Source organism: Juglans microcarpa x Juglans regia, chromosome 8D (assembly GCF_004785595.1).
Source record: "Juglans microcarpa x Juglans regia isolate MS1-56 chromosome 8D, Jm3101_v1.0, whole genome shotgun sequence".
Lineage (NCBI taxonomy): Eukaryota > Viridiplantae > Streptophyta > Magnoliopsida > Fagales > Juglandaceae > Juglans > Juglans microcarpa x Juglans regia.
This window is the reverse complement of record NC_054608.1, coordinates 14,650,311-14,675,377: the sequence shown is the minus strand read 5'-3', so window position 1 is coordinate 14,675,377 and position 25,067 is coordinate 14,650,311. Positions and strand designations below refer to the sequence as shown.

At 41.6% G+C, this 25,067-nt stretch overlaps 1 protein-coding gene across 1 annotated transcript; it reads right to left on the bottom strand.

The window, feature by feature from the left end:
- Window positions 1-257: 257 nt before the first annotated feature.
- On the bottom strand, window positions 258-1,898 carry LOC121242555 (ribulose bisphosphate carboxylase small subunit, chloroplastic-like). The gene is made up of 3 exons (XM_041140434.1): window positions 1,615-1,898; window positions 1,364-1,498; window positions 258-682 (listed from the first exon to the last, which is right to left on the bottom strand). Exons 1-3 carry the CDS (start codon window positions 1,795-1,797, stop codon window positions 449-451), a joined length of 552 nt encoding a protein of 183 aa, XP_040996368.1. The 5' UTR covers window positions 1,798-1,898; the 3' UTR covers window positions 258-448.
- Between the last annotated feature and the right edge of the window lie 23,169 nt (window positions 1,899-25,067).

Sequence of the window (25,067 nt, the reverse complement as noted above, 5' to 3'; positions counted from 1 at the left end):
TTTTAATACCAACAAAACATCACGAATTTTATTACCATAGTACGACAGTCTTCGTTCAGTTGGTGTTCCCACAAATAATTAAACAGAATTCAGACAAAAATAAGAATTCAAATGTCTGGAGTACGTTGAAAGACAAACCAAGAACCTTAATCGCAACAAACATAATTGTCCCTGCCTTCTAGTGATTGTGTATTGTTATGATCAAACTCTAATAGCTATATATATATATATATGTATGAGAGGATCTTTGAGGTCAGACCAACAAAACATCACAAATTTTATTACCATAGTACGACAGTCTTTGTTCAGTTGGAGATCTCACAAAATAATTAAACAGAATTCAGACAAAAATAAGAATTCAAAGGTCTGGAGTACGTTGAAAGACAAAACATGAACTTCAATCGCAACAAGAAGCTAGCAAGACATGCAGGAAAGAAAAGGGATTCAATTAGACGTGGCTTGGAGGCTTGTAGGCAATGAAACTGATGCACTGCACTTGGCGCTTGTTGTCAAATCCAATGATACGAATGAATGCATTAGGGTATTCCTTCTTGCACTCCTCAAGCTCTTTCAGGACCTGAGAAGAGTCGGTGCAGCCAAACATGGGGAGCTTCCACATTACCCAGTAGCGACCATCGTAGTACCCTGGAGATCTGTGGTTCTCACGGTAAACGAACCCGTGCTGCATAAATATATACATCCACAATATCATAACTGTTAGTGATCAGCTCATCTATCAGAGATTTTCCATACCTGTTTCATCTTTGTATCAATATACAGATCATTTATCTTTTTGTTTTTGTCCGAGTCTTTCTACTTGTAAGTTAGTATGCGAGACACAATCGATTGCCAATTCGTCAAATAACACCGTTCTCTAATTCTGGCCATTAATATCATACGTGACGCATTAACATTATACTTTTTTAGAAATTCGATGGCGTAATGCCTTGATTTTAGAAGGTATAAAAGACTGACAATTACTACTTGAGAGGACCGCAAAGATCAAGTGCATCCTCAACACTATGTTCCACTTGTCCCAATGTCCCGTATCCGATAGCACGCCGTGCCAAAACCAACATTAGTTCTAACAGAAAACAACATCTTAAAACAACACTATATACCGTTTGTTGTTGATAAATACCTTCCAGCTGTCATTTGGATCATACGGTACAAAAAATGTAGTTTTGTCTTTTTGGATGCGTTTTCTGTGGTTGAAGTACTAATTAATTAATAAAATATGCTTTGAGATATCACTTGTTTAAAAAACTGAAGCCAATTAAAAGAGGTAAATTTAAGTGTGTTATATTCTTGAGGCATACAAACCATAGGCAAGAAAAAGTGAAACAGAGAGTTGAAACATCACCTCCAACTCGAACTCCAAACAAGGAATCCATCCCTTGCGAATCAGATAATCCACTTCCTTGGCCAATGATTCAGGAGAGAGAGGAGGTAGGTAAGAGAGAGTCTCAAACTTCTTCTTTCCAAGTGGAGGCCATACCTACATTCAAAACAAACAAATGCAAAAAATTCCCAACAAAGTTCAGTTAAAAGTGTTCTCATTTGGGTGGTGCATAGCGTATATGGTATTCTTGGGTTTTCTATGGAAGTACGTACTTGCATGCACTGAACTCTTCCGCCATTGCTGGCTATGGAGGTAATATCAGTGTTGTGTTTGCGGGTGACAGGGAAGGCCGAGGCCGACTTGAGACCGGTGAAAGGTGCGACCATGGCAGCTTTAGCCGGAGAGGCCCTGTTAACGGAGGCAACAGCCGCGGATGAGACGATGGAGGAAGCCATTTTCTATGTTTACTGACCACACACAGCTTTGGCTTTGGGAACACTTTTGAAAGGCTTTTGCTTGCTGATTGTTTCTACTCTTATAGAACTGAAATCACTCATCTCTTTGAGACATTTTCTCCAATTTGTGGTCTTAATTTGATTCAGCGTTTCTAAGACATGGATTGGCCCTCGGTTCTAAGATATTGATGGCCACAGAATGAGAAAATTTTGGATCATAACCCTTATCGTCTATGCTCTCCATAGGTTTTGCCACGTGTCAAGAGTCCACTATCTTATCACATCCAAGGAATATGGACTTCTTTTGTTTTCTCTTTGAGGAGGAATGAGGACTTCAGTTGTTGTCGGCTATTCCTTTTCTAGTGATCTTCTCAAGGCCCTTGAATTTTTTGGGAGCACAAACGTTAGCAATCTTATCCCACAATTTATAAGATATTATATTACTAATAACTAGTAGTTATTAGTAATTCAAATGATACGATTTCTTCTTGATACATGGGATTACTACCTTATTCAAATTTCCAGAGTTTCTAATAATTTGACATATTCTAATGCATGCAGTATTCAAGCCTTTTTCCACAAAGAAATGCAGCAGTAATCATATACCCTTTTACGTATTTTTTTTTTCCAAAATATGATCATATTGCTTGGACTATCCAAAATAACCGGACGAAAATTTCTTTATAAATCTTATTTTTAAAACACTCAATACACCGCTGATGTAGAAGCCTTCTACATCATATATGCTAAAAAGTTGTTGGTATTTTATATTATTTTTTAAATTATAATGGGTTTCACTGTAAATGATATATTAACACATCGGCTTATGTGTAGCAAAATTCGTAATGAAAATATAAAATGGAATCATGCTATGAATTTGTTGTACATAGAGGGCTTGTTAGCACAAACGAAGTCAGAGGATATTGTAATATTGGGGGCTGGAATTTTTGTCGGGATAATCGGTTAATGTAGTGGAAATTCTTTCAAAGACCATCATTACTCTCATCCCACAATGTCTCCTGGTCCCATTCTCATCCTAATGTTTTGACAAGAGTTTTATCCAATAATTGACGAGTAGTGTTATGTATGATATCTGGTACTACTACTGTAAACAATGAAACTAACATAATTCCCGACCTTGAGGTCTATTCTCCTCGTACAACACTTTGGAGTCCACAATCTCTACAATGAGGTTTGTCCGTTCTTCGAATATCTGACAATGTAAGTAAGACTGTCACGGTGAGATATAGGTCTTCTTAATTTCGTGTTTCGCAGCCCGAGCAACTCCAGGGGGCCTAATTCGTCTACCTGCTACTCGGGAGAAATGAGGGCTTCGGGATGGTGGGAGATACCTCTGATGCTAAAGTCAGTGCGTGTTCCTTGGAATAATTATGAATTGAAGTGTCAAAGTGTCTAAACCCCTCTCTTGGCTGAGGGAGGGGGAATATATACCTAGTCAGAAAGATCCTTGAGAAAGAGCTAGTGGGTGTGCCGCTCCGTACTTGGGATGGGTGTCCCTGCCATCTCCCTACTGCGCAGTAGACTTGCCAGACTTGGTCACGACTGCTACTGACACCCCAGGAGGCATGTCGTGGCCTGCCCAGCCTCGGGATTCATTAAATGCGGAGTGGCTTTCTGTCATGACGTGCCTGTTTCCGTCCCATTAAATGCAGCGTAACCCCGGTCAAGTGTGTCCATCCATTTGGCCTGTCCAGCCGTCAGGGTCCAGGGACAGGGACTGTCCCGAAATTTCGGCCAGTAGTGATGTCAGACAATTTTACCTTCCATCCTCTAGCCAGCTTGCGTCGCTAGATTGCATCCCCTTCCGGGCCCCCTAGGCTGGCCTGGTCCGACATAGCCCTTCTCCTCAAGCCCTAGAATTGTTCAGGCCTTGTGGGCCGGGCTTACTCCCCTTGGCTCTGCCTTGGGGATTACTCCCCTCACAGTACCCCACGAATTTCAAGCACACACGTGTGGTGGGAATTCATAACATCCTTGTCGCGCCTTCCTCGGGCACGTTCCATTCGGTTGTCCTCTCCATCATTAATGCATGAGGGCTCCTCGGCTTCCGTTGTTTTTCCAATTTCTTGATGGTTAGATTTGGAGGGGGCATCTCCCCATGTCCCGGGCCATGCATTGGCCCGTGCGCCACATGTGCTCGTCATGGCTTCCCACGCATGCAAGAATCCACACTGATTGGGTTCCACGAGGCCACCTACCCATATCATTTAATGCTTGTGTTGCCTTGGTTTCCATTGTCTTTCCAACTTCTCGACATCAACAACAAACATGACATCCCTCGTGTCTAGTGTGGAAGTCATGGCGGTTCCTCTTTCACCGAGGTTCAAAGATCTACAAGTAGATGCGTAGGACAGGTCCAAGAACCCCTTAGAGCACTTGGAAACTTTCAAGGCCCACATGACCCTACACGGGTTCCTAAGAGAAATCGCGTATAGAGCATAACTGCTCACACTAAAAGGGGCGGCGAGGGCTTGCTTCGGATCCCGAAGCAATCTGGAAGAGGAGGCTCCCGACCGCCTACCTCCTGATGGTGAGGCAATGAGACAATAAAAGCTTTAAGTCATACCTCTCCTGGTTCAATTGGGAGTGTATGACTACGGACGACCAGGATGAAAAGATCACCCTGGGCGGCCCTGCTATGGGAAACTTGGCCTGGAACCCGTTCATGACCGAGATAGCCCGGAAAACCCCCACAACACTAAGGGAGTTTATGGACCGAGACGACGGCTTCATTAACACCGAAGACACATTCAGAGCATTTACGACTGCCCGGAGGACAGAGCTACAACAAGCAGACAAAAAGCCCGCTAGATAGAAAGGCGACCCGAACCGCGAGGGGGGCAAGAAGGTAGTACATGAGGCCAAGAGGAGGGGTGAAGCGTTGGCTTGGGCGCGCGGTGGGCCACATCTGCACATGACCCTGGCCGTCGAAGATGAATGTGCCCCAAGCCCACGAAAGGAGCCACGGAGGGGCCAGGAGAGCTGCAAGTACTACGCCTACCACCTGACGGACAGGCACAGTATTGAAGACTGCTACACCTTGAAGCAAAGGAGGGAGTCGTTGGAGGGTCTGCTCGACAAACGGCGTCAAACAATGGGCTGACAAGAACACCGCTACAATGGCCATTTGAGGGCCCAACAGAGTGAGAGCCCTAGGAGACGAAAGCCTAGGAGAGAGGCTTGTAGGAGCTTGTGACACCAGAGCCCAGTGAGGTCAAACAACCAAGTAGGTTAGATCCATACAATCGTAGGAGGATATGTGGGAGGTGGTTCCACCTCGTCGGCTCGGAGGGCCCATGCCTAAAGGACCCGATTCAAGGAAGTATTCCCAACTAGAAAAGTCGCGACTAGCACTAGGGAGCGGGTCCGAGGGAGCAGCGATAACCTTCAATGAGAAGGATGCGGAGGGCATCCTCCACCCCTACGATGATGCATTAGTGGTTACCATACAAATCACCAACTTCACTACCTAAAGAGTCCTCGTCGACAACGGCAGTTCTGCCGACAACCAATTCTAGGAAGCTTTTGTTACGATGGGGATCAACACGGACTGACTGCGTTTGACCTCGATGCCACTCAAGGGCTTCACAGGCGACATCTTCTAGCCAATGGGGGCCATCACGCTGTCCCTCCTTGCAGAGAAGGCCCCTAGGACTTCAGCCACGATGGCTGACTTCCTAGTGGTGAAGGCCCCTTCTTCGTACAATGCAATACTAAGTCGCTCGACCTTGAACAACCTAGAGCAGTACCTCCACCTACCACCTCAAGATGAAACTCCCCATAAACTTGGGGGGGGGGGGGGAGAGGTCTGTGGCAAGCAAGTGCTAGCCCGGGAATGCTACGCCCAGGAGCTAAAACAAGAAGTTAAGTAAATCAAGACAATCAGGGAAGCGAGGGAGGTAGTCGGACCACCTTCACCCCCAACCCTAGCCGAATGGGATGAGGAAGTCTTAGACGAGCAAGCGGAGCCCAATGAGCCCCTGGAATTGGTCTCCGTAGACCCACAAAGGCCCAAGCGCATTGTGAGGGTGGGAACCAAAATGGCCCCAAAATTAAGGCAGGTCAAGAAACGACTCCTCATCGAGCACCAAGACATGTTTGCCTGGAGTCATGACGGGATGCCGGTGATCGACAACTCAATCATTGAACACTGCCTCTGTGTAGACCCCACGGTCAGGAAGATCAAGCAAAAAAGTCAAAGTTTCAATGCGAAGAAGTATGCAACTGTTGCCAAGGAAGTAGATCGTCTCCTTGCGGCAAGGTTTATCCAAGAAGCCCATTAATCCCGAATGGCTTTCCAATGTGGTGCTGGTCAAGAAGGCAAGTGGGAAGTGAAGAATATACGTTGACTTCACGGACCTGAATAAGGCTTGCCTAAAAGACAGCTTTCCCCTCCCCTGAATTGATTTGATAGTGGACTCAACGGCCGGTCACCCATTTCTCTACTTCATGGAGGTGTACTCTAGTTACAATCAGATCTTGATGAGCCCCGATGACGAAGACAAGAAGGATCTCATCACAGTTAGAAGACTCTACTACTACAAGGTCATGTCGTTCGGTCTCAAGAACTTGGGTGCCACGTACCAGCAGCTAATAAACTAGATCTTCAAGCAGCAAATCGGCCGGAACATAGAGGTGATGTAGATGACCTGCTGGTGAAGAGTAAGAAACCCAAATAGCATCTACCTGACTTATGAAAAGCCTTCGCGGTGCTCCAAAGCCACCAGATGAAGCTCAACCCATTGAAGTGCGCCTTCGGAGTGGAGTTAGGTAAGTTTTTGGGCTTCATGGTCTTTGAGCGAGGTATTGAGGCCAACATAAAGAAAGACAACTTTCATGAAATCTAAAGACTCGGCGACCGAGTGGTGGCCTTAAATCACTCTATCACCAGATCAACTTATCGGTGCCTCCCATTCTTCAAGGTCCTCAGGAAGGCCTATGAGTGGGACACTGCCTACAATGAAGCCTTTACCGAACTGAAGGAATACCTGGACCACCCACCACTCCTCAGCCAGACTAAACCTGGTGAGAACTTAACTGTGTACCTGGCCGTGTCATCACATACCATGTTTATGGTATTACTTCGAGATACAGAGAAAGTATAGCGGCCGGTCTATTATACGAGTCGAATGTTCTACAGAGCTGAGGCTAGGTACCCATGGATGGAAATGCTGGTGTTCGAGTTGGTAGTAGCTACAAGGAGGTTGAGACCGTACTTCCAAGCCCATCTTGTGAAAGTGCTCACTAACGTTCCCCACAAGAAGATCGTGCAGAAGCCCCACACATTTGGCCGGCTTGCCAAATGGGCAATCGAGCTAAGTGAACTCGACACAGAGTACCAGCTCCGTATAGAGATTAAAAGGAAGGTGCTAGCAAACGTTGTGACCAAGTTCACAAGCTTCCCGAAGGAGATACAAATTGCACCCCAAGGAAAGCCCTACAAGTCTACGTGGACGAGTCATCCTACTGGGCTGGTGGGGGTTTAGGGGTGCACATAGTCACCAAATACAGTGAAGAGCACAACTATGTGGTAAAGCTTGCTTTCAAAATGACCAACAACGAGGCTGAATACGAAGCACTATTAGCAAGGATGTCAGTAGCAAGGCTGCTAGGAGCCAAAGAAATCGAGGTGAAGGTCGATTCCCAGGTAGTCATTAGTCAGGTGTTGGGAGAATTCGCCATAAAAGGTAAGAAGTTGAAGAAGTACCTCTAGCAAATGTGTGCGGGGTGTGATCTCTTCCACTACTTCCACATACAGCAGATCCCGAGGGGAGAGAATGGGAAGGTGGATCGCTTGGCGAAGGCACCTTGAGGCAGAAGGAGCTCCTCCTCGGCACCTCTCGAATGGGCCACAGACATTATGAAATTTTTGCATAATGGAAATGTTCTGGGTGACCCAGAGGAGGCACGAAAAGTCAGGAATAAAGTGGCATGGTTTACGTTGTTGGCAGAGGTCCTATACAAGAAGGGTTTCTCCGAACCCCATGTAAGATGTATGTCGCCAGACGAATCACAATATGCGTTGGCCGAGATATATGAAGGCATCTACGGGAATCACTCAGGCGAAAGAGCATTGGCCGCAAGGGTAACCCGGGCTGCATACTACTAGCCTCATTCCCTCTGTGATGCGAAGAACTTCGTGAGGAAATGCCTGAGATGCCAAGAACATGCGCCCGTGTCGCGCTGCCCGTTAGAGGAGTTAACTTCAATCACCTCCTCATGGCCTTTCCCACAGTGGGGACTAGACCTGATTGGTCCATTCCTGACAGCTAGAGGAGGGGCAAAATTTGTAGTCATGGCAGTCAACTACTTCACAAAACAGGTCGAAGCAAAGGCATTGGCAACCATCACCACTCGAACAACCACAAAGTTCTTGTGGCGGTTGATAGTATGCCGATTCGGTATTTCCCAAAGCTTCGTATCGGATAATGGGAGATAGTTTGATTGCTCTCAATGTCTCACTATCGAGAATGGTGCGCAGAGCTGGGGATTAAGGTCAAGTACTTCTCGTTGGGACACCCATAGCCAACAATCAAGCCGAAGCAACCAACAAGAGTCTATTGTCCACCTTGAAGAAACAATTGGGGACTTGAAAAGGGGGATAGGTTGAAGACCTCCTGGGGGTACTATGGGCGTATCAGACGATTGTCAGGACCCCCAATGGAGAAACTCCCTTCACCCTCACCTACGGGAGTGAAGCAATGATTCCCACGGAAGTGGGGATGCCCACATATTAGGTCTAGCACTTCGACCCAAGCATTAACGAAGAAAGACTAAAGGAAAACCTAAATCTCCTAGAAGAAAGACGGGAAGAAGTTGCGGTGTAAAAAGAGAGCAACAAGAGGAAAACAGAGCAGTACGTCAACAAGTGAGTGAGGTTGTGCTCTTTCAAAATAGGAGACTTGGTGCTAAAATAGACCAGAGTGACAACCTAGGAGGAAGGGAAATTGGGGCCACGATGGGAAGGGCCGTATGTAGTAATATCAAGCAACAAACCTGGTTCCTATCACCTAAAACATAGTCAAGGCCACGAACTCTCCCATCTATGGAACATTGAGCACCTGAAGAGGTACTTCACCTAGGGATCACGAATGTTATCCATGAATGGAGCTTGTGTACTTACGAATGTATCCAATAAACTTATAAAGAAGGATGTGTTGATGTTCGCCCTAAACTCGCCGAATTGTCAAAACTAAAAACCAACAAAGCTGAGTCCCTAGACTCACTGTGGGGTTCCCCACAGAGCCACTTGGACACAAGTCCCTAGACTTGTCGAGCCTCGTGTCCAAAAAGCCGAGTCCCTAGACTAGTTGCGGGGTTGCCCACATGGCCCCTAGGATACAAGTCCCTAGACTTCTCAAGCCTCGTGTCAAGTAAAGTCGAGTCCCTAGACTCATCGTGGGGTTGAGGCTAGGCCAGAGCATCTCGAGCTCTACCCACATGGCCACTCGGATACAATTCCCTAGATTTTTTTATCCTCATGTCCAGCAATGTCGAGCCCTTAGACTCGCCATAGGCTTAAGGCCAGGCCTAGAACATCCTGAGCTCTATCCACATGGCCACTCTGATACAAGTCCTTAGACTTGCCAAGCCTTGTGTCTAGCAAAACCGGGTCCTTAGACTGGCTGCGGGATTACCCACAGGGCCACTTGGATGCATGTTCCTAGAGTTGGCGAGCCTCGTGTCCAGCAAAGTCAAGTCCCTAGACTCACCATGAGGTTGCCCACACAGCCACTTGGATACAAGTCTCTAGACCTGTCGAGTCTCGTGTCCAGTAAAGTCAAGTCCCTAGACTCATCGTGGGATTAAGGCCAAGGCTAGAGCATCTCGAGCTCTGCCCATATGGCCTCCCAAACTCTACCCACATGGCGTCTCAGATACAAGTCTTTAGACTTGCCAAGCCTCGTGTTATGTAAAGTTGAGTCCCTAGACTCGCCGCGAGGTTGCCCACATGGCCTCCCAAATATAAGTCCTTAGACTTGCTGAGTCTCGTGTCTAGCAGAGCTGAGTCCCTAGACTCGCCGCGGGGTTGAGACCGGGCTAGAACATCCTAAGCTCTATCCACATGGCGACTCGGATACAAGTCTCTAGACTTGCCGAGTCTAGTGTCCAGCAAAGTTGAGTCCTTAGACTCACTATGGGGTTAAGGCCGGGCCTAGAGCATCCAGAACTTTGCCCACATGGCCACTCCGATACAAGTCCTTAGAGCATTGGCATTGGCTTCATCAAAAGTCTAGCCAAATGCAAAATTTGATGAATTTTACCAAAATAGGGCTGCATTGGATTAGTCAAATAGATAAATGTGAAACTTTGAGTTACAGTAAATCTATAGGTTTCTTCAAATTTGAAGGTCTACTATTCATTCATCAAATCTATTTTTTATTCAGTTTTAATCTCCAAAGGTCTTTTTTATTCACATTTAATCTCCAACCGTCTTGTAATAATAATGTAAGAATAAATTAAATTATTAATCAACATATGATTAGTGTAATTGTAAAATATGAAAAAAGATAAAAATATTTTTCTTAAAAAAATTATATTATATTATTATTTTGATGAATTCAATGACTAATTCAATGTGGAGTTGTGACTAGAGAAGTTTTAGATTTATAGAAATCATATACTTTTCATCAAATTTTAGAGATAACTTTGATGAAACCAATGCCAATGCTCTTAGACTTGCCGAGCCTCGTGTTGAGCAAAGGCGAGTCTCTAGATGCGTCGCGGGATTGTCCACATGGCTCGGGCCAGAGCATCCCGAGCTCTGCCCACATGGCCACTTGGATATAGGTCCTTAGACTTGCCAAGCTTCGTACTCAACAAAGTTGAGTCCCGAGACTCATGTTCAAAACAAAAAAAAAAGGGAGAGAGCACGAAAGAAGAAGTACACAAGCAAAAAAAAAAAGGGGGAGAAACCCAATTCATATATATATATATATATGTGAGAGTCAAAATTAAATACAAGTCGGGATTACAAAAAAAATAAAAGGAGAAGCAATAAAAGGCCTCGGATCTCGCACAATGCCGACTACTGAAGTGGAGGGGGAGTGCTTGGGAAGGTTGGAGGCATCCCTGCCCTCCAAAGGTTCTTGACGAATGCGTAAGCATGAGGGTTCGGTTCTAGGGAGGCCAGACTCAGAGTGTTGAGATTCGTCTTGAGATGTTCCCTCAGATGGTCTCGCAGCCGAATGAGGCCCTCCTTGTAGCCATACCCCAAGCCGCATTTCGAATAGCTTGAGTGTTCTGGACTTGCAACCTGATCTCCTCCAAGTACCTGGCACTGACCTCTTGGTTGGACTCCATGGACAAGATTTGAATGTCCCGAGCCAAGATGGTGTTCATCACATTCACCAACTGGACTTCAATGCTACAGGCTAGAGCCTTGTACTACTACACCTCTGCCCTTTTGTGTCGAACCTCCCAAACAAGCGAAAGTGGATCAATAGCATTTATGAACGTCGCCTGATGACTGAGGCCTGCTCCCAGGCCATCCAATCCTTCTCTTCCCAAAGTGTCAGAAGCCCCCTCGGGACCAACTGTAGCTTCTTCTCCCTCCTTTTTAAATCCCTTTAGGCTTCAGCATGCCCATCCTAGAGTCACCTATACTCTGAGGAGACTCGAGAAAGCTCCTCCTTGACCCCAGTTAGCTCCCACTTCAGTGCAAACTTCTTACCCTTGAGCTTCTGCACCTTTTCCCTCAGAAGCCTATGGCTCTCCTTCATGGCCTCCAAGTCTTCAATAAGCCCGTTGCGCTCCGAGGAGATGACCTCGACCTCTCGATTTGCCTTGTGAATCTCCAGGCGGGTAAGGAGAGCCAGGGATCGGAGTGCCCTCTTTTCCTCCTCGAGCTCCCCCTTCTCTTCAACAATTAGACCAGCCAGTTGATTAGTGACCTCCAGTATGAGGGATGGTTAGGAGAAGAAAAGGAAATCAGTCGCGGGAAATGCTAAGTAGAAACGACATACCTGGGCGAAGAGATGCCTTAGTTTTTGAGCCTCCCGCTCGATCACCTCAGCCCAGGCGCTCTCAAAACCCTATCCAGTGGTTTGGCTCATCCCTGCCCTGGCATGGGAAAGGGCCACAGCTCTCGCCAACTGTCGCGAAGGGCCTGACACGTCTTAGATGGACTCCAAGGAAGGGCTTGCCCCAAGGGCTTCCTGCACTTTAAACCCCACCTCCTCGGGCCGCATGGGTCCAACAAATATGGCAAGACTCGAGAAGGGTTCTTCAGTCATCATGGGCCCCCCTCCAGTGGGGGACCCCTCATCAATGCCTGACACATCTTAGCATTGAGCACCCTTCGATAAATGATGCAACTAGCCATCAAGAGTTGCCAGGCATTCAAATGGACTTGTGCGGTGGCTAACCCCAACAAGTTGAGAACGTCACAAATAAGGTGGTAGAATGGGAGGCGAAGTTCGTTCGCAAACATAAGGGGGTAGAGCCCTCGATGCCCACGGCGAGCACTGAATGCCATGGGACCTCCAGAACTACCGAAGCAGGGATGCTGTACTTTAGGGAAGACCGACAACACCCAACTCTTTTCAGTGAAGTATTGGGTTTTGGCGCTTGAAGAACCATTCGGGGCCATTGGAACGAGTGAAGACGGTGGTGGAAATAAATGAAATGGAAGGCTCGAGGAACAGAAGAGGTTGCGGTGAAGAAGCACTTGGAGAAGGTAACGACAACATTGGGGGAAACAATAAGGGAGAGGTAGGAATGGCAAATGTAATGCCCCATACTCGGGTGGGTTGGAAATTATTACCTGTCACTTATAAACATGTCTCCCAACACATCTAAATATCTCCAAAGAGTTCATAAGCAAAAATCAATCTCATATCTTCTATATAAACACATTATAAACTCCAAAAAATATTACTGCAATAATAATAAACCAAGGGGTCCACAATCTCCCGGTAGTCATAACATACTAAACTGATAAATCCATAAGTCCTACTAAACCAAAAACATAATTAAATCTAAAAGACATCAGAAATTCTTCTTTTAGCAATAGTACCCTAGGGTAATCGACCTCCTCTCCTCAGCTTAATCATGCTAAAAATTCCTAATTCAGGTCCTCAGTTGGATTCTCCACATCATCTGAAAATATTATGAAGATAAGGGGGTGAATTATCAACACTCAATAACTAGAAGACATATGCTAGTGTGCAAGCATGAACATTTACAAAATACAATATGTAGAACAAAAATATTTTCCAAAGTTATCATGCAGAACAAAACATGTTTTCAAAAGTAACAGAGCCATGGTTTTAAAACAAGTAAAAACCCAGAGTACTTTGGCATAACATAACCTGAGCATCATCATCACATCAAAACAAAGCATCTCACCGAGTAGAGACCATGTTTCACCCCCGTGGTAGAGTTGTGCTAATCCCGGTGGCCAAACCAGGCAGAGACAAAGGTGAAATCTTTCTCTTATTACTCTTAAAGTCCCGAGTGTGCACACCGGAAAGACCACATAAAAATTACTTTTTTTTCAAAGTGGGTGCACTAAGAGATAGAGAAATTGGTACCAACCCAAACAGGGCAGAGCGGAGCAGAGACAGAGTCAGATACAAGATCAGTACACCATGCCAAAGGTTTTCAGATGCTATATCAAAATAAAACAGAGTACCAAAACATAATCAGATCATTCTCACATACTAAAAACAAAAGTTAGAGCATCTTTCTAAATCAATGCACAATTTTTCGGATCAATATCGCTTTTTTTTTTTCAGATTTCAGAGATAACATGATAAAATTTAGCTCATGTCTACACAATGCATTAAAAAATATTTTCCCATTTTTCATACAGATTTAATGAGTAATACAAATAAGCGACCGAGGCTGGTTTTTCCCAAGTTCTCATTTCATCACAAAAATATGTAAAGTTTTTAGAAAGTTAACCTCAGTCTTAATAACTCGTATAAAGCCTAACATAGTAACCCCGCTTACCTGCCTCCTGCAGCGTATTATCTATGCCTTGAATTCGACCTCTAATAATCTCGTCACCTATTGATAGAAAAAAAAATATACACTAAGTGTTAAAAGGCCCTTGACACAACTTTGATCCAAAATAATTAAAACTCATGATTCCAAACCTTATTTCAGCAAAATAACTCAACTCAAACAACCAAATAATAATCTGGACAGCCCACACTTCAACCCAAAATACCATATACCGACTTCAATATTGACCTATACATCCACTAAAACCAACGTCCACTCAATTAATCAATAAATCAAACACATTTCAGCAGCCCATAACTCCAAGCAACTACCAACAACTCACCCAAAACAACACTGCACATTAAACATTTTTCTCCATTCAACTCCACAAAAGAAAATCCAACACTTTTAAATGTTAATCGGCACCAAACAAGACTCACTACTATTTATTTCTAAAGCACAAATCCAACAAATCAAATTTTATTCTTCTTACACACGTAAACAGGTGACTAAGAAAGTTTACAACAAGATCTTATACCTAGAGTCGTGTGGTGATCATTAAAAGAAATGAGCGACGCAACATTTTCTAGAGATGAAAATAATTCCCTGTGATTTAGTGAGAAAGTCAGAATTTTGTTTCTTCAAGAGAGAAAATTTACCCAACTATGTGAATAAGTTATGGTTGGAGGCTCTACGGTTATGAGAAATCGAGTAGAACAACGAAATCAGGGCACTACAACAAACATTAAGACGCATGGAAAAGTCCACCAAAACCACGGACTGCACTTCAAAAAAAATCTATTCAATAGCCATTTCGTGTGAGAGGACGAGAGATGTGAAATCTTAGAGAGGAAAAGAGAAAAGAGGAGGTTTACCAGCTGGAGGAACACTCAACAACCCAAGTCTGAAATTTTCACCAAGAATTGCAGCACAGAGAGAGAGAGAGAGAGAGAGAGAGAGAGAGAGAGAGAGAGAGAGAGAAGAGAGAGAAAAGACATAACCTTATCGATGTGAGGAGTTTTTGACCCAATCTGAACTTTCACCCAAAACAAATGCCGCACCAACACACTCTGAAAAATGCAGGAGGTTGAGAGAGAGCGTGAGGCTAAGGGAAAAATATGAAACTTGAGTAACTGAAAGGGGGTGGGGAGAAGTGGGATTTTGTGGGGGAATAAGATTCGGGAAAAGTGGTTAACGGGCATGAGAAGTGTTTGAAATTTCAGAAACTAAAAGGGGAAAAGAGAGAGACCGTAGGTGGGGGAAGACCTTACTTGTCCACGACGTTGTACTGCTCCTTAGAAGACAGATGGTTTGGGCCACGGCCTGACAGCAGCTTGGTCTTATAGCAAAAATGAAGAGGGGAAGGGGGCCTTGTATAAAGCTGCACGGAAACTGAGGCATCACTGACAATGTGGTTGTGGCCTCGAGAAGCACAACCGGCACAGGGCAATGCAAATGTAGGAAGCCATGTCGGGCGGGTGGGGAGCACAAGCGAATGCACGGCACGGGAATTGGGGAGATGCGCCTCACTAAATCCAACTATCAAGAAGCTTTGGAGATCGCAAAAATCAAGACAACGTAAGCATTAAATGATGCGGGTAGGTGACTTCGGGGAACCCAACTAGTGAGGATTCGTGCAAATGTGGGAAGCCACATCAAGCGCGTGGGGAGCACTGGCCATTTCACAGCTCGGGATGTGGGGAGACACGCCCCACCGAATCCAATCATCGGGAAGTTGGATAGACAACAGAAACCAAGGCGACACAAGCATTAAATGACATGGGTAGGTGGCCTCGGTTTCCACAGTCTCCATAGCTTCTCGGCAGTTGGATTCAGTGGGGCGCATCTCCCCACATCCTAGGCTGTGCATTGGCCCGTGCTCCCCACGAGCTCGATATTGTCCTGCGGTGATTGTGCTTCTTGAGGCCACGGTTGTGCCGTCAGCGATGCCTAGGTTTTCATGCAGCTTTATATAAGGCCCTCTTCCCCCCTCATTTTTGCCATTGCTCGGGACATTCAGATCTCATCCATGGAGTCAAGCCAAGAGGCCAGTGCCAGGTACTTGGACGGGAACTAGTCCCAGGTCCAGAACACTTAGGCTATTTGAAATGCAGCTTGTGGGTAAGGCTACAAGGAGTGTCTCGAGCGGCTGCAAGACCATCTGCGGGAACATGCCAGGATGGATCTCAACACTCTACGTCTGGCCTCCTAGGAATCGAACCCTCATGCTTACGCGTTCTTCAAGAACTTTGGGAGGGTAGGGATGCCTCTAACCTTTGGTTGCTTCTTTTTTTTTTTTTTTTTTTTTTTTCTTTTTGTAATCCTGACTTGTATGTAATTTTGACTCCCACATATATTTGAATTGGGTTTCTCCCCCTTTTTTTGCTTGTGTACTTGTTCTTTCGTGCTCTCTCCCTTTTTTTTTTTTTTTTTTGTACATGAGTCTCTGGACTCAACTTTGTTGGGTATGAGGCTTGGCAAGTCTAAGGACTTATATCCAAGTAGACATGTGAGCAGAGCTCGAGATGCTCTAGACTGGGCCATGTGGGCAAACCCGCAGCGCATCTAGGAACTTGCCTTTGCTAGACGCAAGGCTCGACAAGTCTAACGACATCAACATAGATGGTGTCACTGTTGATGTCGTGTTTCGCAGCTCAAGCAACTCTATGGGGCCCAATTCGTCTTCCTGCTACTAGGGAGAAAAGAGTTTCAGGGTGGTGGGGAACACCTCATATGCTAAAGTCAGTGTGAGTTCTTTGGGAGAATTACGAATTAAAGTGTCAAAGTGTCTGAACCCTTTCCCTGGCTGAGGGAGGGGGTATATACCTGGTTAGGGCGATCCTCAGGAATGTGCTAGTGGGTGTGCCGCACCACCGTACTTGGGCCTGTTGTCCCTGCCTTCCCCTTGCTGTGCACTACACTTGCCAAACTTGAACGCAGTTGCTACTGACACCCTAGGGGCACGTCGTGGCATGCCCAGCCCCAAGATTCATTAAATGCAGCATGGCTTCCTATCGTGGCGTGCCCGTTTCCGTCTCATTAAATGTGGCGTGGCCCCAGTCAGGTGCGTCCATTCCTTCGCCCTGTCCAGACATCGAGGTCCAGGGACAGGGACAGAGACTGTCCCTGAATGTCAGCCAGTAGTTGTGTCAGATAGCTCTCTACCTTCCATCCTCTTGCTAGCATGTGTCGTCCGACTGCATCCCCTTTCGGGCCCCCTGGGCCGACCTGGTCCTGCCCAACCCTTGTCCTCAGGCCCTGGAACAATTTGGGCCTTGTGGGTTGGGCCTACTCCCTCTGGCCCAGCCTTGGGGATTACTCCCCTCACAGGTCTCAATAAGTTCTACTTTATTTATAGTATAAACTAAGTGATTACATATCGGTTCCATACTTCCAAACTTTTCACAAAAAGGATAGTTAATTATTAGTTTGCCAAAAGCTGAGCCTCAAGGTTGCTATTTCCACCACCTTTATCCACCCCTGGGATGGACAATGGGGGACCGCACTTGGCTACCCCGCCCCGTCCTCTCGGTCCCAGCATGGTGGGGCGACCAACCCCATTATTTATTTATATATATATATTATATAAATATTTGTTATTAGTTTTACTATATATAAATACCATAATATGTATAAACTATAGTTTTTACTTAATACTTCGTGCAAGTTAGAAAGTAGCTTGATGTAGGGCTGAGCTCCGACTCTGACAGGAGTTAGAACCCCTCACTCTCATCGTAGGAAGAAGCTGAATCTCTGATTGATGTCGCACGGAAGAGCAAAGAGGAATGGTGGCACGTCAGCAACAGAGACGTGAGACGTGAGACAAGAGAGAGACGCGAGATGTGAGACGCGAGAAAGACGCCAGACGTGAGACGCGAGAGAGACGCGAGACGCTTCACTGGTTCAGAGTCCAGACGTGAGACACGAGAGAGAAGGGAGAAGGAAGACCGAAGAAGGAAGAAGGGATTTGGGAAGGGGGAGTCCTGCGTTTTGGCCCCTCCGTGTGATGAAATGTTACATTAAAAAAAAAAAACTTTACATTTGGGTTTTTAAAAAAAAAAATCGGAGTCGGAGTTCGGAGCTACTCTGAACTCCGACTCTGAATTCTGACGACTCCGACTCCGACGGAGTCGGAATCAAAGCGGACATCGGGCGGAGTTAGAAATTTCAAAATTTTGCACAGCCCTAGCTTGATGTGGCATTTATATAGGAGGCTAAAACAATACAAGAATCTTTTTTAAGCATTGTCAAGGCAATCTAAGAGTCTCACATTACTTAAGTAAGACTCTTGCATTTCCTTAGTCTTTTTAGTAAGACTCTTGTATTTTCTAACTTGCACAAAGCATACACAAATAAATTTAAAAATTATGTTATTACTTTTTAAGTTTTTTTTTTTTTAGCATATTTTTTTAACACTTTTAAATATTTTTTAAAAAAGGAAAATATTCACAATATTATTAAATAATACTTTCTTAATTACTAAGTTAAAAAAAAAAAAAAAAGAAAAAAAAAAAAGGAGGGACCGAGATCCCTAGCATTTTCCTTTCTTAATTTTATAATTATTAATTTCCGTGACAGCGACAAATGCACTTCACGTATGGAAGTATAATCAAATCCCTTGGGCAAGAAATAATCACAATATGCACTCGGCTATGTTTGGGCACTTAATTTCATCTCCTCTCAAAAGTTTTCATATTTTTCTTCTCAAATATTACTTAACATAAAATATTTTTCAATTTCAAAATTTCAATTTTTTTATCTGATCATTACCTAATCATTACAAATTTCTCAAACTTCCAAACAAGGCATAAAAACAATATAAATTTTTAAAATTTCAAAATAAAACTTATATTCAAAAGTTATATTCAAATAATTTTTTAACTTTATAATTTTTTTTTCTTTCCTTTCCCAAAATCCAATAAAACATATTAACTCCAAATATGTCACCACTATTCAGAAAATTCTCATCTCATCTCATTATCCAAACATGCAATCTCATTCAGTAATCAAAACTCATTCATACTCGAGAAAACAACTTATAGACTGCCTTATGGTCTGTTTGCCATCACAACTACTTTCAAGTATTATCAGATACTTGAAATACAAAACATCACTAAAATATAAAACACTTTCAAATTTTTAAATTTTTCTAATCAATACAACATTTCCAAATTCCTAAAGAAAATATAAAAAATAATACTACTTTTTAAAATTTTAAAATAAAAATAATATTGAACTATTAAATTCAAATAATTTCTTGATTTTATAATATTTTTATGTAATTTTTTCTCTCTTATTTTTAAAAATCTAATAAAATATTTGAACTTAAATTATTTTATTTCCATTGATAAATATAGATATTTCAAAATATTCTAAATATCTATACAAGACGTTAATGTTTTTTTAATGGACATGCTCCTCCTTTTTTGTGAAATATTCTACTAGTTAATACGGGTGCAACTTCTATTTTCTTTTGATTATTGACAATTCTGACCCCAATTTTTATTTCATTAGATTTTAGTCTTGAAACTTTGTGAATTGCATTTTGATCCTCCAAGTTTTTATCAAAAATTCTATCCGCAATCAATTTTACATATTCTTTGCACACTCTACTAATATAATTAGTTGCGTCATTTTTTTAATAGAAAATAACTGTTTTGACTAATCACATCAATCAAGTGTACAAACAGTACACAAAAATGACTATATGTGGCAGAACTCAAGTTCTATTTGATGCAACTTCAATCAAGAAAGGTAAAGATCAAAGAAGAAAGAAGCAGAATACTTCTGATTTTTATTCAATGTGTCACTATATATCAGGTTACCATTTATTTATATACAATGAGTTAACTAACTCATAGTAATAAAAAGACTAAAACAGAAAGTAACTAAACTATAACAGAAAGTAACTAAACTATATAGTAGGACTAAAATGGAAATTACAACTTAGACTAAAAATGAAATTTACATTTACAATAGTCCCCCTCAAGATGAATGATATATATTATGAACATTGATCTTGGACAACAAAGAATGAAAAACATTGGAACCAAGAGGTTTAGTTAACAATCTGCTAGCTGATGAGAAGATGAAACATGTAGTGTTCTAAGTAGTCCAACTTGAATTTTTTCTCTAATAAGGTGACAATCCATTTCAATATGCTTTGTTCTCTCATGAAAAACAGGATTGGCTGCAATATGGAGTGCAGCTTGGTTGTCACAAAATAACAAAGATTGCTGAGAATGAGACTAATAAAAATCATTAAGCAAAGACTTTAACCATGTTAATTCACAAACTGCATAAGCCATGGATCGATATTCAGCTTCTGCAGAGGATCTTGATACAGTAGTTAGCTTATTGGATTTCCAAGAAATCAGTAATTCACCAAGAAATACACAGTAGACAGAAATAGACCTTCTTGTATCAGGACAACTTTCCCAATCCGAATCAGCAAAGGATTTCAAGTGAACTTTAGATGATGCTGGAAAAAAAATACCTTGGCCTGGTGCCATCTTTATATATCTGAGTATTATGAGAGCAGCTTGTATGTGAGGAACTCTAGGAGATTCTAAAAATTGACTCAAGTAATGAACTAAGTAAGTGATGTCTGGCCTAGTGTGAGTGAGATACAATAACCTGCCTATAAGTCTTCTGTAGATAGTTGTGTCTTCAAGTAATTTTCCATCAGACTTGGAAAGTTTGCAGTGGGAATCCATAGGGAAATTTAATGGCTTAGAAGCCAATAAACCAGCATCAGATATAAACTCCAGTGCATATTTCCTTTGACAAATGGAAATTGCCTTTTGGGATCGAGCTATTTCCATGCCTAGGAAATATTTGACAAGACCTAAATCCTTTAGTTTAAATTGTGCACTTAAAGACTCTTTGATAGTCTGAACAACAGAAATGCTACTACTGGCCAATAGTATGTCATCTACATACACCAAAAGAGCCACAAAACAATCATCTGTTTGCTTAGTAAACAATGAATAATCTGATTTGGATTGAACAAATCCCAACTCAACCAAGGCTGCAGTGAACTTTGAGTTCCACTGCTTAGAAGCCTGTTTCAATCCATACAAGGATTTCTGCAACTTGCAAACTCGAGTATCCCCCTTTTTAAGATACCCAGGTGGTGGTTTCATATAGACTGTTTCATCTATATCACCATAAAGAAATGCATTGTTTACATCCAACTGCACTAGATGCCAGTTATGAATTGCTGTTAGAGATAGAAAACACCTCACTGTCACCATTTTTGCAACTGGGGAAAAAGTTTTTAAGTAATCAAGCCCTTCCCTTTGAGTATAACCTTTGGCAACTAATATTGCCTTATACCTCTCAATCGAGCCATCAGCATTAAACTTAGTTTTATAGACCCACTTACAACCAATAGAATTTTTATCTGGTGGAAGGTCAGTGAGAGTCCATGTATTATTTGATTCTAAGGCAGCTAACTCAATGGACATAGCATCTCTCCAATGAGGATGCTTAACAGCTTGACGATAAAAATCAAGTTCTTTTTGAGATGAGATAGAGATGCTAAAAGCTCAATGAGAAGGAGATAAATGCTTATATGATAAAAATTCAGAAATGTTGTATTTGTTACCTGAAGTTATATCAATTGAGCCAAGAGATGATGTGGTAGAGGTAGAAGCTACTAAAGATGCTAAATTGTAGTGATAATTTTGCAAATAAGTAAGAGCTTTGTGCTATCTGGTGGATTTTCTAAGATGAGGATATTGGGTCATATCTTGTAGTGAACGAATGTGTGAATTTTGACTTGAATCACTTAAGGATTCTGATATAGAAACAGAATCTGAATTGATATTGGAATCATTTGAAAAGCAATTATTATTTGGATTGTTAGAAGAATGTGATATATGATTTGTAACTAGATGAGGCAATACAAACTCAAATTGTAAGCAAGTCTCTTTTGAATAAACTTTGGTCTAAAAAGGAAATATATGTTCATGGAAAACAACATCTCGAGAAACAAAAAAAACTGAGAATCTAGATCATATAACTTGTATCCTTTTGTTCCAAAAGGATAATCAACAAATATACATTTTCTAGCTCTAGGAGAAAATTTGGATCTATTATTGCTTAAAGTAGAAGCATAACATAGAAAATCAAAAACTTTAAAATGATTGTAAGAAGGAATATCACCATAAAGAATCTATTGTGGTGATTTGTTGTTGAGAATATGAGATGGAATGTGATTAATGATGTGAGTTGCTGTTAAAACACATTCTCCCAAAAATTTAATGGAATATTTGATTGAAATTTTAATGCTCTTGCAACATTCAAAAGATGTTGATGTTTCCAACAATTGAATTTTGTTGAGGAGTCTCAACACAAGAAGTTTGATGTATAATCCCTTTTGAATTGAAAAACTCTCTAATTAAAAAATCTAAACCATTATCTGTTCTTATACACTTTATTTTCTGTTGAAACTGTGTATAAACCAGATTGTAAAAAACTGTAAGAATGTGTTTAACCTCACATTTAGATTTCATTAAGTGCACCCAAGTTGATCTAGAATGATCATCAACAATTGTTAGGAAATACTTGAAACAATCATGAGTTGGTATTGAAAAAGGACCCCATATATCACAGTGAATTAAATGAAAGGATGAACTAGGTTTGTAAGAATGAACGGGAAATGGCAATCGTTTCTGTTTTGCCAAAGGGCGGACTGTACAATGATGCTCATGTACAAGTTTATTTGAAGGAAAATTTGGAATTGACCTTGAAAGAACTAACAATCTCGAAGATGATGGATGACCTAGTCTACTACGCCACAAATGGTAAGTAGAATCTGAAATGGAATTTACACTAGATGAAAGTATGGAATTAATAGTTGTATTGTCTGATGATTGTTGCAAGAAGTAGAGACCAGCTGTTTTTCTACCCTTCCCAATCATCTTCCATGGGCTCTGTATATAGCAAATCTCAGGCATAAAAATAAAGCAATAATTCTGATCATATGTTAGCTTAGTTACTGAAAGAAAATTATATGCAAAACTAGGAACACATAAAACATCTTTCAAGACTAAGCCTTCTGATAATGGACAGTACCAAGATGTGTTACTGTAACATTTTATCCATTTGGCAATTTAACAAATGTATTAAGAACTTGTGTGATTGTGGTGAAAAGATTAATAGAATGGATAATGTAGTCTGTAGCACCTGTATCTATGATCCAAGTGCTAGAAGTAGATGTTAAATTCTCATTTTTCATAGATAAGAAAGTTGAATGACAAACTATATTACCTGAAAAGGAAGGCAAAGGATTTGATGCGAATAGGACATTAGCTACCTGATGACTGGTTTTGGATGGTTCAGTTGATTGTGGTCGAATTAATGCCAATAGTTGCTGATACTCTTCTTGAGAGAAAGACATACAATGTTGATCAAATGGTGTACTCGAGGGTTGAGTCATAACTTGGTTTGCTGATGAAACTTTTCCCTTTTGTTTGAAACTTGGAGGGTATCCATGTAACTTGTAACACTTGTCTACTGTGTGATTGGTCATTCCACAGTGAGTACACAACACTTTTTCTCTTCTATACTGTTGTTTTCCAGTGTTATTCTTTGGAGCTTAAACTCTTTTGTTCATGAAAGCTACATTAGGTTGAAAACCTACTCTTCCCATAGAACCAACCTCCCTTTGTTTCTCTTCTTGAATTACCAAAGAAAAAACTTTGGTAATTGATGGTAAGGGTTCTATCAACAAAATCTGACCCCTAACATGAGCAAATTCCTCATTCAACCCCATAAGAAACATGATTACATGTTGGCATTGATGATATTCAAGAAATATACGAGCAGCACCACAACTACAATTTTTATATGCCCCACATATACATCTAGGTATTTGATTGTAATTCATAAGCTCATCCCACAAACACTTGAATTTTCAATAATAGACACTCACCAAGGTTTGATCTTGAGTTAAAGAAGACAACTCTTTTTGCAGCTGGAAAATCCGTGATCCATTGCCTTAAGAGAACTGATGCTTCAACTCATCTCACATATCCTTAGCAGTTTTCGCATAGACAATGGTTTCTCCAATATCTCTTGACACCGAATTGATAATACATGATAAAACCATGCTGCTACACCGATTCCATTTAGGATATGAAGAATCTGCTTCAATTGGTTGAGGAATCACACCATTGATGAAGTCATCTTGTTCTTGGCCTTTAAAGCCATTTCTATTGATCTACACCAACTATTGTAGTTGTCTCCCGTAAGGAGATTAGATACCAAAATCGAGCCAGGAGAATCTCCATTTTGGAGATGAAATGGACTGGAAGAATCCTCTGAAATCACTGAAACAGAGAAAGAACTAGAAGAGCTAGCCATTCTTGCAGCGGAAAAACAGATCTTGTAGTGAATCCAAAGCAAAACCCTAAAATTATTGCTTTGGTACCATGATGCAACTTCAATCAAGAAAGGTAAAGATCGAAGAAGAAAGAAGCAGAATACTTTTGATTTTTATTCAATATGTCACTGTACATCAGGTTACCATCTATTTATATACAATGAGTTAACTAACTTAGGAAAAAGACTAAAACAGAAAGTAACTAAACTATATAGTAGGACTAAAATGGAATTTAAAACTTGGACTAAAAATGAAATTTACATTTACAATATTATTCCCCATTTTGTACGATTTTTCACAAACTTGATTTCCTTCTTATTTCTTTTTTCCTTTTATGCATATTTTTTTATTAATGAAAATTTTAAGTCACAAAATCCTTAAGTGGCCGAACGGTATAAATCCAAAATTGTTTATCTTCACTTAATGCTTGATGATTTTTTTCTCTTAACACCTTAAACTCTAGTTTTGCACATTAACCAACCATGGACTTATAAGTCCCCTTTCCTAGCAATTGGTGGCCAAAACATACAAGTATTTAAATTTGACACTTTCCTTTCAACATTGCTAAAAGCTCCACTTTCATTTGAACCATAATTTACATGTTTCAAATTCACTCAATTCTACTCACATCTCTTTAAATTAACATTGAATATTGAAAAAAAACATTGCATTGGCCCTCATTCAAATTAATTAAAGGTATTACCAGAACTCATGAGAGTAGTAAGCGATCGCGCACATGAAAAGAAATGGCCAAAATGAAATTAAGAATTTGAAGCAATTAATAAACAAAATCACGATAATAAGAAATGTTATAAATATTATTCTCATAAGAAATAAAAAAAAATAAAGCATTTTCATGGCAACAAATCTTTTTCATGGAAAATAACTTTTGCAATGAAAAATTTCATAA